Here is a 15,306-nt window from a genome sequence, read left to right as displayed (position 1 = left end):
TTTTGTAGAATTATTTTTGTTTGGTAAATATCTCTGAACATAAGTATAATTTTTATATATGAGTATACATGGAGAATAAGAGTGGAAGTGTGCATATATCATGCTGACTGAATTGAGGATTGAAAAAAAAAAAAGAGGTTGCAAGCTTTCTAAAAAATTATTCCTTAAACCTCAGTGCTTGGGGGCGCCGAGGTTTAAGGAATAATGATTTAAAGAGCTGTCAGGACGCCTCCCATCTGTCCATTAGGCAGCTGACAGCTGGGTGGACAGCGCTTCGGATTCGTAGTCCTGAGGTTCCGGGTTCGATCCCCAGTAAAGGCGGAGACAAATGGGCAAAATGTTTCTTTCACCCTGATGCCCCTGTTTCCTAGCAGTAAATAGGTACCTGGGAGTTAGACATCTGCTACAGGCTGCTTCCTGGGGATGTGTAACAAAAAGGAGGCCTGGTTGAGGACCGGGCCGCGGGGACGCTAAGTCCTGAAATCATCTCAAGATAACCTCAATATAACCTAATATTTTGATAATGTTAATTATAATATAACTAGTCAAATGACAGTTTGAGCTTCATATTATTGTATTCTTTCTGGGTGGGTGCCTTCAGTACCTCCCTGAGTAATAGTACTGAAGCCACCAAGCCTTAGGGAATCCCACCAGGTCTCTAAAACCCACTCGAACTTGCCAGGAGGACCAGGCTCTGGCTCTCTCTCCAAGGCAAGGGGTACTTGCGCATCAGAAATCAACCTCAAACCAATAAAAAATAACTCCAGAAATTATAGGTGCATCAAAACAGGCAGCTAGAAAATTTGCATTCCTGTTAAAAATAAGGCAAACAGTCAATACTGCAGGTTAAAACATTTCTTGCCCCATAGAGTAAACAAGATTCTGGTTCTGGCTTCCATTAGGAAACGGATGGGGTTTGAGGCCAAGTATGTAGAATTAAAACTTGGTGGTACCAAAGTTAATTTTGGCAAGTCACTGGGAGCCCCACCAGAAAAGGGTATTTTATTATACTCGATGCCTGACTTGTGCTGACAAATTGTAATATTCACGCTTGCATTTTCTCTGCTAAAACTAACTTTCAATTACAGTGTACCAAAGGGTATGAATATATGTGGTGACAAATGCAATTACTGTATATCATAGTTTTATGAGTGCCATATGGTGTGACTTGGGTACAGAAGCAGGGAGAAGACCTATTGTTCATTGACATCTGAAGGATTAACCCATTCATTGTGGTATCAACAAGATCAAACTATGATATGTACAATTTTCAGATTACTAATTCACAAGAATTATCTGTAATCTAATAGTTATTATATTGAACAAAACTTGCAGAATCAGAACAGCAAGAAGGTTCTTCCAACTGAGAACCTTGCACATTTGCTTGGAAATGTTGCATCATATATGGAGTGTGTTGGACAAGACGGTGGTGGCGGCCTTTCTTCCAGTTTGGTTCCTCTCTTTGACACGTTCCTTCGTAAAGTTCTCCTTTGTATCAATGTTATGACAGACTTGAACCCAGTGTTGAGGATTCTAGTAGCAATTCTCAAGATTCCAGGGGTGTCATCCCATAAGGTAAGACAACTTCAAAAAATCTGTTACATAATTGTTATCTTTCTGGAGATCTGTTGCTATTTGCATTATTTTCCATAATTTTCCTTAATGTCAATTTTGTAGTCATTCATTAATTGATATTATATAAAATATGGTTTTACAGTTTGATGTGAATTTGTTAAGTAGCAGATCATTGAGTGCAATCATACCAGCAACTTTATTATTCTTTTGCTTCATCACTCATTTGAACACTTAAGTATTTCTTGAATTATCAGCTTCTTACCAGACCCACATTCTTAAAAACATGTTTTTATCTATGGCCTATATTTCAGTCAAGTAAATGATTGTTTAATCCTATACAGGCTGGCACTTTCTAAGTTAATTTCAATTAATCTATTGTAAATATTTAGACTTTTGTATGGGAGAGAGAGAGAGGGGGTGAGAGAGAGAGAGAGAGAGAGTGAGAGAGAGAGAGTGAGAGAGAGAGAGTGAGAGAGTGTGTGTGTGAGAGAGAGAGTGAGTGTGAGAGAGAGTGAGTGTGAGAGAGAGAGTGTGAGTGAGTGAGTGAGTGTGGGTGGGTGGGTGGTGTTGTAGTTGAACACAATTTCTTATTAATTTCCAGAGTGTTCTTGACCCAGTGTCAAAGCTAGTGAGCTATTCCATTCAGAACTCGGTCATGAAGTACGAGCACCTGAGTGACATGTGTCATCTGTGCAACCGCATCTTTTCAAGGGTAAGGGAGCGCCTCTCATTTACATTTTTCATAAGTCAAAAATATTTTCTTTGCCTTTTAAATTGTACAGAGAGTTTTCCTTAAGCTTACCAGCTATTTAGATGACTCTAAACAATCCTTTATATCTCAGTGCTGCATTACTATTACAGTATTAGTAATGCATTATTCTTTCATTATATTTCAGTATATGAGAGAGAGATTCATTGTAGTATTCATTCGTTCGTTCAATATAATTTCCCCTGGTTCCCACTCTCATTAATGGAAATACTGTAATCTGTTTGTAGACAAAATCATATAATATTGTGAAAGAAGGTTATGCTATAGATATTAACAAATACAAATTTTAAAATGTTACTTCTAGTGGGTAGACAAATTTTGAAGATGCATTCCCAAGCCAATTTCCCCACTCCTACAGTGCAGGGAATACCAGCCAATTAGCACCACAGCTCTGTATTGCAGTCCTGTCATAAATTGTATTTAAGCTACTTTTTTAATACATTTTTAGCATCACATTAGTAAGAAGCATATGGACTTAGTGTAGTATAACTGTGAATTAGCCTGAGAGGAGGAGGGAGGTATTGTACAAGTTTATTTTCTTGACAGTGGTCTTGTTAGAGCCTAGCTGGAGTGTTCATTTCACACTGCATTGTACTGTAAACTTCTGTATTGCTGAGGGTTTATGTAGGGTCATCTCATTAACTACAAAATTTGATTTTAGTACAGTATATCATTGCCCTCCCCCCCCTCCCCACCTTCTTGAGGTTATCTTGAGATGATTTCGGGGCTTTTTAGTGTCCACCATGGCCCGGTCCTCGACCAGGCCTCCACCCCAGGAAGCAGCACGTGACAGCTGACTAACACCCAGATACCTATTTTACTGCTAGGTAACAGGGGCATAGGGTGAAAGAAACTCTGCCCATTGTTTCTCGCCGGTGCCCGGGATCGACCCCGGAACCACATGGATCACAAGTCCAGCGTGCTGTCCACTCGGCCGACCGGCTCCCTCCTGCCATTTTTATGGGCACGTTTCCTTTCGCCAGATGCTTCTGTCCACCTAGCAGTAAATAGGTACCTGGGAGCTAGGCAATTGTCGTGGGTTGCATCCTGGGGAAGGTAAGTAGTTGGCCTACAGGGAGAAGAAACATCGATAAACCTAAGTTCAAGCTTCCTATCCTTGACAGTGTGAATTTAGCTTTCTAATCGTGTAAACATTTTGTAGCAGTGGTAACCGTCATTTGTGTGTTACAGGAGAGAGACAAGTTGTTGCTGCCAAGGTTGGTTGTGTACGAGTTGGTTCAAGCACTCAAGTTTAAGACGTCAATCCCAGACACCAACTTGGTTCTTCTTGTGCAGCTTGTTGTACAGGTGCGTCACTCCTTATTTGTATTCATTAATGCTGCTTAAAGAAATATTTATTTGTTTTATGCCATCATTTATTTGTTCACGCAACATTAGTACAGGATAAAGAATATATTTAAACCTAACAAAATGTAAAAAGATACTTCCTTTCATCAATGTATTACAAATAATGTTTTGTTGTGAGTTTATGTAACCCATATGAAATAATTTTATTTATGATTGTATGCTCTTAGTTTTAGCATGTTTTATATATCTTTTCAGTTTTCTCTATCTGTTAACATGCATATATTAGTATGCAATTTCCTTGTTGAGGTGGTTTTCTAGATTTCCATTTTTTGTTTACATAGAAATTACTATATCTCAGATCACACTTGTAAACCATCTTGCTCAAGACTTTATTTAACATGATTGGAGATAGAGGGTCTACAAAGTATGATCTGAGATATATCCATTTCTATTTGTAAACAAAAATGGAGAACTACCCCAGCAAGTGAAAGTGATGCTTGCAACAGTTATTTATTCATGTTGTTGTCACACCTGCCGTCCACATAATGCTCCGTGCTACATTATTGTTCATCAGTTCCGTAATTTTTGTGACTCCAGTGAATAAACAGTTCTTAACACACTTATTGGAAGAGCTTCGAGATATTTATGTATTTGAAATTTAGTGCTTGACCTGTGTTTATCTTGTCTATTCAGGACAGTGGAGGAACTCTGGGCAGCAATTCTGTTGTTGGAGACCTACCTAAGGACATTCAAGATATCCATAATCTTCCTAATACTTGTGCTGCTGAGTGTATGAGGTCACATTTGCACGATGCTCTCGAGTTCATTGCTGATGTACACACACTAACCAAAGTGAAGGTAATGGCATTGTCATTCATCTTTTATAATAGCATTCATATTAATTATGACCTCAATTGTGCAATTTAAATAAGTGTACAGTTTTGTTAAATTTATATATATATTAGGGTAATACAGTATTTACATACTCAAAATAATTACTGGTGCGGTAGTACAGTGGTCTGTATCCTCGACCCAAAACTGAAAGATTCAGGGTTCAGTCCCTGGCCACGATAAATAGTTGGTCATGTTTACTTTTACTTGATGCCTCTGTTCACCCAGCAGCAATTGTTGTGGGTTGCCGCTGGGTGAATTGAGAATCATTGCGGTGTGAAGTAAGTGCTCTTACTTCACAAAGAATATATTGATTTTTTCTTGACTCTAAACATCATTCATGTCCTTTCAGTCAAATTGCCGTAGCAGCGTTGGCTTGAACGAGGACACAATGGGTGGGCTAGTAAAGGCTGGCATCTCTCAATATTTGGCATTAGAAATCACCCGTGGTAACAGCAGAGACAATAGAGCTATCACCAAGTACCTGCCATGGCTCAACAATCCTCCAACTACTGTTCAACAAGGGTAAAACTAAGCCGTTCCAATTAATATTTATTTTAATTTATTCAAACAGGAAGTCAGTTAATTAATTTTTCTGTGATATAATTCGTGCAGAGTTGTTTAAGAAGGAATAGAGATACTTTGAATTCACATTTTCTCATAACTAGTAATTTGTTTAGAAACTATACTTCCTTATAGACAGATTTCCCTTCACTGACTTTAGTGCTTATATAGATATTCTCTGCTCAATAGATGGACCACATTGGTATTGTGCTTTGTATTTTTCAGGCCCCGAGAATTTATTGACTGTGTGTCGCACATTCGTTTACTGTCGTGGCTACTGCTTGGGGCTTTGACTCACACCTGCCTTGTGGGAAGCTCATGCCTCAATAGTGTGCCAGCCCATACCTCCAGAAGCCTCCTGTCATATTGCTGACCACATTCAGGTTAGAGTTTTGAAGAATTTTAGATATCATGATTATCATAAATAGAGGTAGGGTGGGTGGTATAAGTTTGGACAATTTTTCTTAAAATATTTTGGTTAAATCAGGTATTGTAAGCATATTTGTTTGAATTGTGCCACTAGTATAGCTACAAGTTCTTAGCTAATTTGTTTAATACTTTTTAAGCTACATATTAGTAAACCTATGAGGTACCGGGGAGCCGATCGGGACGAGCAGACAGCACGCTGGACTTGTGATCCTGTGGTCCCGGGTTCGATCCCGGGTGCCGGCGAGAAACAATGGGCAGAGTTTCTTTCACCCTATACCCCTGTTACCTAGCAGTAAAATAGGTACCTGGGTGTTAGTCAGCTGTCACGGGCTGCTTTCTGGGGGTGGAGGCCTGGTCGAGGACTGGGCCGCAGGGACACTAAAGCCCCGAAATCATCTCAAGATAACCTCAAGATAACCATCCAAAGAGTTCAACTTGAGTTATTTTACAAATATAATATATACAGCAACCGAGTTGCAGAGAATGTGTAATACCAGCATATCTGTGCATATTTAAAATTATTAAATGCTAATATTTCTTATTCGACTCTTTACAGGTGATCTTGGCAGGTTTTGCTGAACAATCAAAAACGTCTGTGCTTCATATGTCATCTCTGTTCCATGCTTTTATTTTGTGTCAGGTACTGTATAGTGAATTATATATTCTTGTAGCACCCTGTTTAATATAGAGAGATTAATATGATTATTGTTAGATTGTGGGGCAATAAAGTTAGTATATTATTTATGAATTTCTTGAAAAAAATGACATACTAGTAATATACATAGCATACAGCAGAATAATATTTCAGCGTACTCCGAATGAATGGAAGTAGAAAGAAGTGTTTTTGAGTGAATTTTAGAGAAGGAGATGAAGGCAATGAGATTAGACAGACATTAAAGCATGAATGGCACATGGAAGGGAGGTCATTTGGCCGGAATGGCACATGGATCATTTGGCCGGAACCTCCAGCTTGAGGATGAGATTGAACCTCAAATTGAGACAGTTGTCAGGCCTCTTCCAAATAGTCACTTAAGTCAGTCCTTCTATTCGAATAGACCAATGATTTAATTTTCAATGACAAATTACAGGTTACTATTTGTTGACATTACTCCACCCTACTGACCTGTCATTCCTTGAACTTTTGATCTCTCGTCAGGCCCTTCCCTTGCTATATAGCTGTCTTTGTTTCTGCTTGTATTTCTGTCATTGTCTTCTGTCTTTTATTTCTGCCATTGTCAGTCTTGTGTGTCTCACTCTCATTGTTGTGTTCCTCTGTGAATGTCTGTGACTTCTCATAACTTTCTGCCACCAGCACCTCTCTGAATTTGTGTTTATCTTTCTGTGGCTTTGTCACAATTAGTTCCTGTGTGTGTGTGTATGTGTTTATATACTGGTATTTGTTTGCTCGTTTGTGTTTGAATCTCTCTCTCTCTACCTGCCTGTTTGTGTGCACATCTGTCTCTGTCTATCCGTTTTTCTCTTGTGTTAATCTGTTTCTTCATTTAAATTTTGAATTAGATAATTCATTAGATAATTCACTCCTTATTTATTTTGTAACAAAAAGAGTGGGCACTTAAGACTTAAGATAGATACTATCAGTGACTGGACTTGCATTGTTCCCCTCCCATATGTCAAATGTTCTTTATTTCATTAATGTTACTTGAACATTTTGTCAATGAAGTGACTAATGAGAGAATGGAAGGTAGGATGGGGGGCTGTAGGTTATAATGAGAGCTGTAGGTTAGAATGGGAGCAGATTAGAATGGGAGAGGTAGATTAAATACGGAGAAGCAGACAAGAGAAAGAGGTTGGTTAGAGAGAAAGAAGGAAAGTGAGGAAGAAGTCAGAGAATAAAAAAAGGGAGGATCGTGAATAGGTAGGTTATAGTGAGGGGAAAAATAGGAAAGAGAAATGTACAGATAAAAAGCCGGTTATTTATGGTAAATATGCATGCCAATGATTCCTGTAAATATTTTCCAGATATTAATTATTTTTACCATTTTACTAGCTATGGACAGTGTACCTGGAGCAAGGTGCTGGCAGCCCTGGAGGAGACAGTTATAACAGCATCTCTGCCATCCTTACTGATTTTTGGGCCAAGGTCACGCCAGGCATTCTTCAGCTGGTTTCACACTCTAAAGTGGTCAGTATAACACGTATCACTCGACGCATTCATAGATTCTAGGGGAATTGTTATGTACTGTATACAGTTAGGAAAGCCTGTCTCTGGTATGGTCTGGTATGGATACATTATATGGTCTTGTGTTTATTTTTCAGTTTTTTATTTTTCCCTCCAAGGTTTCCATTCAGTATCTTGAGAGCACTTCATTGTATTGACTTAAAATTTTGTGCAATTTAACTCCTCAGAATTTGGATATATATTCAACAGTTAAATTTTGTTTAACAAATCATGTGATCTGTATTATGATTTTTACACAGGCTTAAAGAAGCAATTGCTGACAGTTTTATTTTCTGTGGGTTGCCCAGTGCCTACACCATTGAGTGTGACCCAGCCACTTTTTACCACATTACTCAAGGAATTTCATCCACTTTTCTTTTGAAAGAAATAATTAAATTCTGGGTAGGTGCCTCGGTAATCTCCAGCCTGAGGCCAGATTCATGAAGCATACAGTATACGCAAGTATTTACGAAGGTGTGCATCTTTCCTCAATCTTTGACGGCTTTGGTTACATTTATTAAACAGTTTACAAGCATGAAACTTGCCAATCAACTGTTGTTATTGTTATAAACAGCCTCCTGGTGCTTCTGAGCTCATTAACTGTTTAATAATTGTAAACAAAGCCGCCAAAGATTGAGAAAAGATGGACAGGTTCGTAAGTACTTGCCTAACTGCTTTGTAAATCTTGCCCCTGATGTTTAAACATCCTTCAGCTACTGTCACATTATGCCTTGGATGAATTCTTTTGCTCAATAGGGACCTTTGTCTTCTCTTGTCAAAGAAAATGCAGGGGTTTGTAGAAATCAATGAGCAATAACACAGAGCAAATGCTTGCTATAACCCACAGAAGCAATAAAACTCATACTCCCTCGGAAAATCATTTGAAAACACTGCTCCTGCTACAATGTAAACCTCGTCACCTGACTGCCCTGGCTGCTACCAGGCACCACTCCACTAGCTAGTGTGTCAGGGAAGCAGGCAGCCTCACTTCAAGCCTGACATCCTTATTATAACCTTGATTGTGACTGTCCTTTGGGTTAAATTGCCAATGCATTAGGGCTCCAAGCTTATATTGGTTTTGTGGTGTGTGTTAAGCCAGGATCATGAGTGTGTGTCAACTTTGACTCTGCATCGATATTCTTTCAGAGTTCTCTTCCCTGGTATCAAGTAATTAAGTATAGTAATTACACATCAGTAATTACTGTATGTATATATACAGTACAGTATATTATTTTTATAAAAGATTACTAGTTTAGGTTCAGTACAGATTAGCAAAATCAATGTCAAATAGTACAAGTTCCTTTTATTATATACCGATTCATTAATTAAATTCAGTAGACCTAAATAACCTTATAGTTATATTTAGAAGAGTATTAGGAGTGGAATTTGCAGGCAATTTGTTGCATATATTATAGTTATTGTATATCCCACCCTTATCTATGTTGGGCTGCCATTTGACCAGGAAACTGAGACAGCCCAGGTATTTTTCTTGACCTATAGTAACATTTATTAAAACCTGGCCACTTAATTAGGACATAGAGTAGCTCACTAATGGAGTGTGGACAGCTTGCAGTGACTGATTGTTTATTATGGGCAATATGGTTTAGCACAAAAAATTGCCAACAAAATATTTGCATTCATAGAGGGGTTAATATGATAAGAGATTTCAATGTTTCATAATGTACTGTAATGGTTACATAATACAGCAGGCCCCCCATGCTATTTGCAGGATATGCATTAATGAGATGCCTGTGAATGATAAAATCACAAATATTAAAACTGGTGAGAAAAGGGAGAATTTTTCTAACGCAAAAATTTTACCATATTTAAAGAACAGATTTTGAAAAAATAGCAGAAAGTGGTGAATATGTGTGGGTAGGTGCGTGGAAGTGTATGAGCGCATTTTTTTTTTTTTTTAAAGGGGTTGGTGGGTGGGTGTAATTACCTAAGTGCAGTTACTGGATGAGAGCTACACTTGTGGTGTCTCATCTCCCCAGCACTCTTTCTCATATAATACTTAGAAATTACTGACGGTTTTGGCCTCCACTACTTTCTCACTTAACTTGCTCCAGTCGTCTACTACTCTGTTTACAAAAGAGAACTTTATAATATTTTGTCAACACCTTCGGTTTCTTAGCTTGAATCTATGACCCTTTGTTCTTAAGGCTTCGGATTTGTAGTCCTAAAGTTCCGGGTTAGATCCCAGCAGAGGCGAAAACAAATGGGCAGAGTTTCTTTCATACTGATGTCTCTGTTCACCTAGCAGTAAATAGGTGCCTGGGAGTTAAACAGCTGCTACAGACTGCTTCCTGGGTATGTGTAACAAAAAGGAGGCCTGGTCGAAGACCGGGCTGTGGGGATGCTAAGCCTCGAAATCATCTCAAGATAACCTCAAGATTGTCAATTTAGTCAATTCTCGTTATTATTTTTTAAGTGGTGATCACATCACCTCTTTTTCTATTTTATAGCTTTGGCATATTTAACACTTGCAGCTTTTCTTCATAACTCTTGTTTTTCAGTTCTAGAAGCCACTGTGTGTGTGTGTGTGTGTGTGTGTGTGTGTGTGTGTGTGTGTGTGTGTGTGTGTGTGTGTGCGCATGGAAGTATACAGTAATTACCCAAGTGTAGTTACAAGGATGAGAGTTTTACTCGTAGTATCTTGGTGTCTTTAATCTTATTTCTATAACATTTTGAAGTGTTAGTTGCGACATACACTCCTCTCATTAAGTTTTATCTAACATTCCATTAGCAGAAGATAATTGTTCAAGTTTTGTACATTGACAACCCATAATATCAATATCTTTACTTGCCCCCTCCTTATGGGTGAGGAGCCTGAGGAGGAACTTGCCAAACTATCTAATGCCATCAAGGCTGCCACTTCTAATACCATCAGGTGGTGTCCCGAGCTATCTAAGGGTAGAAGTGAGCCATCACTCCAACATTCAAACCAGAGCAGAATCCAATAGGAAACACAAGAGCTGGAACAGGGCCCTTGTTAAAAAACAGGGCCATTGTTTTTGCTTGACAAAAAGCAAACATTTTCCTGAGTGTGACCCCCACAAGTGTCAATTAGCCTCCATGTATTTACTGCTACCTGAAGAGGCATCAGGTGTAAGGAAAGGTGACCATATGTTTTGCTCTGCCTGGGAATCTAACACAGAACCAGTTGGTTGTGACTATGCTAGCCACTGCGCTGCAGGTCGTATAATTCTTTTAAGGATATTTATGAATCATTTTGTTCAGTAATAAATAAAATGGGGATGAAAATATTTTTGATGCGAACAATGAGTGAAAATATGTAATGCTGCAAACCACAAATAACCAGATCTGTGAATACCAATCCTGCAAATAGCAAGGGTCTTCTATAAAACCAACACCTTGCAAGATGAAGAGTCACAATAACATGGCTGAGAAATGTTGACCAAACCACACTAGAAATTGAAGAGACGACAACAGTTCGGTCCGTCCTGGACAATAATCGACTTGATAATGGTCCAGGACGGAGCGAAATGTCGTCGTCTCTTCACTTTCTAGTGTGTGGTCTGGTCAACAACAACTTGCAAGTTGTCTACTAATTTATGTGTTAGGGAACAACTTGGAAAAGCAAAATTTTGTTGATAATGCCTGTTGATATTCTGCATTTTAATCAAATATACAGAGGCAAGTGTAAACCACATTCCATTCCTTTAAAAATTACCTTGTCCCTAAATTATTAGTGTAGTTCAATTAGACTTTTATCTAATTACTAAATACATCCAATACTTAGGACAGTAGTGAGATTTAATGACAACATTGATCATGGAATTTATAAATAACAATTTATTTTTGCTCAGTTAAAAACATATATAGTTGCTATGTTGCATGATTCCACACAAGTATTCAGTGATATGCTTTTGTTGCATGCACGCACATCACCTAACGTAATCTATTGAGGCTGATGCCAAATACAGTAGTTTAAAAAAAATGTGCAGTTCTAATGCTTTTATTTGCAGTAAACAACATTGAGTTTCTCACGGGTATCCAAGTTTATGATCATATGTAGATGAATTTAGTGTGAAGATGGATTGAAATAGCTGGTTATATACACTGATTTATTTGCCTACACAGTACTGCCTTGAAAGCTAAGATATTAGTTCTTTAGAAATATATTTCTTACTTAAAATGTTATTACTGTAGTATGTGCCATGTTTGCACAAATATGTCCCACCAGTAATCCAAAGCTGCAGGGTGAGATTTAATATTTTTCATGCAAAAAAGTTTGAACTGAGTTCCTGAGTCTCACCATAAAGTTGAGCCTCCACTTTAAGAACTCGCATGAAAGTTATTCTTGACACAAGCTTATGTATGACTACAGACGATGAGTCACAATAATGTGGCTGAAGATATGACCAAACCACACATCAGAAGATGGAGAAATGACGACGTTTCGGTCCGTCCTGGACCATTATCAAGTCATGTAAAAGAAGTAATCAGGATAACGCCAGCTCGTGGTGAAATAAATGATCATAATAATGACTATTTGGCTAATAATGGCTAGTGAGGTATTATGGGAGGGAGAGTCTATGTAAAAAATTACAGTATCACAAACTTTTCATTTTGCTGAAAGCTGCATTACCCGTTTTGCTATTTTTGAGGTTTAGAAAAAGGTATGGCTTATATTCGTGCAAATAAGTATACTGTATCAGCGTTGATGAATTTTAAGGCATTTTCTTGAAGTACATGGTCCAGGGAAAAGCGAGCACAGATTAAGAACAGTTGCTGTTGCATGCTAATCCTTACCTGAAATATTCCATGTAGAAAACTGCTGAACAACCCTGGAGTATTATTTTAAAATGTACACAGTAGTGTATGCTTATTTCCCCCTCTAATGTACCACTGAAGAACCCCTGTCCTGTAGTTTCTTAAAGCATGATAAAGTAGACACTTGGTTAGCTTTACTAATATAATCTCCAGGATTAATTTTTACTTAGCATTTCTTTCAATTTTGATTTTATTGAAGTCGTGGACTTCATGGTATGATTTTAGTCTTCATATAAAAATAATAACTTTGCCTCCTAAAAAAAATTATTTTCTGTCTTAAAGAAATATCATATGAGCAAAATATCATGTACAAATAATTTTTTGAATTGTATTCTGTACACTTACACCTACATTTCTTCAAAAATCTTTGTTTACCATTATGTTTACAAGCTTACATTTATTAAGCTTGTAATAAGTTACACTTCAATTTCCATCTTGTTTACATACAGCTGAGTGAGATGGTCAACCTACACTTCCTGAGTCTAATGGAGGCCCTTCACGAGTGTCGCTCTACTGTCCTTACCAAATTATTGCCTCTCTGGGCTCCAGTTTTGTACACTCATCACACTAAGGTTTGTCTTCAAGTCAGTGATATATAAATTATGGTCATGTCATCATTATACAGTACTTATACTATACTCATAACAGCTCTTCTTTGCTTGCATGTAAACATTTGTGCCGTGTAATTCAGTGGAACCCCCACCCCCCATTATCTGCATCTCTGTTTTTCTGGTTTCTCGGATTATCCAGTTGTCCACTCACATTAATCAGACATACTCCCGTTAATGGGGCTTAACCACATTATATGAAATTTCGACTCAGTTTCATGGTAAACTGAGCTGAATATCCCATTACATATTTTTGGTATTCATAATACCAAAAAACATAAAAATGTAATTGATTTCCTACATATACAGTACATTAGTGCATTCCTATTAAAACAGCATTACAGGTATTGTTAGCACGTGTCTGTTATATAACTGTACCATAATATATAAAGTCTAAATTTTGTATTTTTTATAAGCAAGGATTTTCACTTATGCAAAGATCTGGAGGTACTGGGATCTCTGGTACTGGAGGATCTCACAAGTCATGCCTGGCCTTGGGCTGAGCTTGAGGAGTAGTAGAACTCACAGAACCCCATCAAGCAGGTATCAATTGGTCTAGATAATTAGAGTAGCACTGTATTGTTTCTTGACTTCTCATTAGTTAAAGTTGGGTCATTTTCTGCTCTTTGGAGCTGGCTTAGTTTACAAATATTTTATCGCTGATGAAGTTAGATTTGTCTCCCACCTGAGTGACAACAGGAGCCCCAGTCACACACAGATATTATCAGTTACAAAATTATGGACACTGTCAAAGTCTGTCACTAAAAGAGAAAAATGAATAGAATATGGGCCTTGTGTAGCCTTCCTTCACATGAAAAGTTAAATAACCCTGGCCCTCTGTGCTGCTTCCACTGTCATGGAAATTATGCAACTCTTGAGGTATGAGAGTTCTACCCTGTAACATGGAGTCTTATGGGGTGGTTTAATCCCACTACAGTATCTTGCCTCACATACATCAGTTCCTTTGTTATGTGCACATACAGTACTTTATAATATAATGTATTTAATGCAACTTTATATAAATTATATTCTATAAGATTTACAAATGTGATTTTTCCAGTTACCAGGACAGCTAGCCGTGAGACTGCAAGCATGTCAAAATGCAGCACCTCCAACCGACCTGGAGACTCCACGGCCCAGCACCACCACCACCTTGCCAAATCTCTTACGCTGGCTCCATCGACTCCAGTTCAAGATGGGCCAAATAGAACTTCAGTCATCTGCTGCTACACAGTTCTACTCAGTGTAGAATTATTTACTGTAACAGGAGAAAAATATGAATTGACAACTACAGTATCATTCGACTATAGAAAAATATGAATTGTTAATTTTATTAGATCTATATTGTAATATACATATATATAAATGTAGTCATATATATATTATTTATAAAAGAGAATAGTGAATATATTTATATAAATATTTGAATGATAATGTAGAGGCAACTCAAAATTCAGGTTAGTTATATGTAGCAAAATTCTGTATATTGAACCCCTATTTTACTACTAACTTTCATTAAATATATTATAAATGTAAACAATCGAATGTTTAATCTATGATGATCACATTGCTGCAGTACGCAACAGTAAAAACTGTTCAACTACAATTTTGTTGATGTTGATAAGCACTGTCAATCTTCCCATATACTGTATATGAATGGGCATCAAAGATTCTCATTGATATGTGAATAGCTCATACAGTATATCATGTATTTAATAAATATTTGCTCAGTTTTTATTTAGTCAAATTTTAATTGTATACTACCAAGTTTTTATATAATGCTTCTATCAGTATTTTATTTATTCAGATATTATTTATTTTGTGTATTTAAATAAAAAAACAGCGTTGAAACGCCATTTTCTGGGTGAGTCCCGGAGGCTCTCCCAGAAACTTTCATTTGAGATCAGCTTCTCATATTCTTATCAATATGTAAATGTATATATTGAATAAATGTCTACTATATTACAGTATTTGCTTTATTTTACTAATTTATATAATAAAGATGGATTATCAAAAGAAAGCACCAAGCCAGGAAGATGCTTTAAGAGCATATGAATAAACAAACCTGCAGAAGGTCTATTGACCCATGCAAGACACCTCCCATTTATATTCAACCAAACTCACTTGAATGTCTAACCTGTGCTTGAAGCGATCCAGCAATCCCACATCTACTATAGTACCAG

The 15,306-nt window shown here is 37.4% G+C and overlaps 1 protein-coding gene across 1 annotated transcript in view; it reads left to right on the top strand.

The window, feature by feature from the left end:
- unc79 (UNC-79 domain-containing protein) overlaps positions 1-15,090 on the top strand; it is a 114,681-nt gene extending 99,591 nt beyond the window's left edge. Inside the window, 12 exon segments of the mRNA XM_069313171.1 lie at positions 1,336-1,575; positions 2,177-2,287; positions 3,536-3,652; positions 4,346-4,510; positions 4,896-5,068; positions 5,333-5,423; positions 5,425-5,490; positions 6,093-6,176; positions 7,545-7,679; positions 9,178-9,195; positions 12,965-13,087; positions 14,184-15,090. Of these exon segments, the coding sequence (XP_069169272.1) occupies positions 1,336-1,575; positions 2,177-2,287; positions 3,536-3,652; positions 4,346-4,510; positions 4,896-5,068; positions 5,333-5,423; positions 5,425-5,490; positions 6,093-6,176; positions 7,545-7,679; positions 9,178-9,195; positions 12,965-13,087; positions 14,184-14,372 (1,512 nt within the window). The 3' untranslated portion in view covers positions 14,373-15,090.
- The last annotated feature ends 216 nt before the right edge of the window (positions 15,091-15,306 follow it).

Source organism: Procambarus clarkii, chromosome 74, assembly GCF_040958095.1.
Source record: "Procambarus clarkii isolate CNS0578487 chromosome 74, FALCON_Pclarkii_2.0, whole genome shotgun sequence".
NCBI classification, from domain to species: Eukaryota; Metazoa; Arthropoda; class Malacostraca; order Decapoda; family Cambaridae; genus Procambarus; species Procambarus clarkii.
This window is presented reverse-complemented; position numbering and strand designations above follow the sequence as displayed.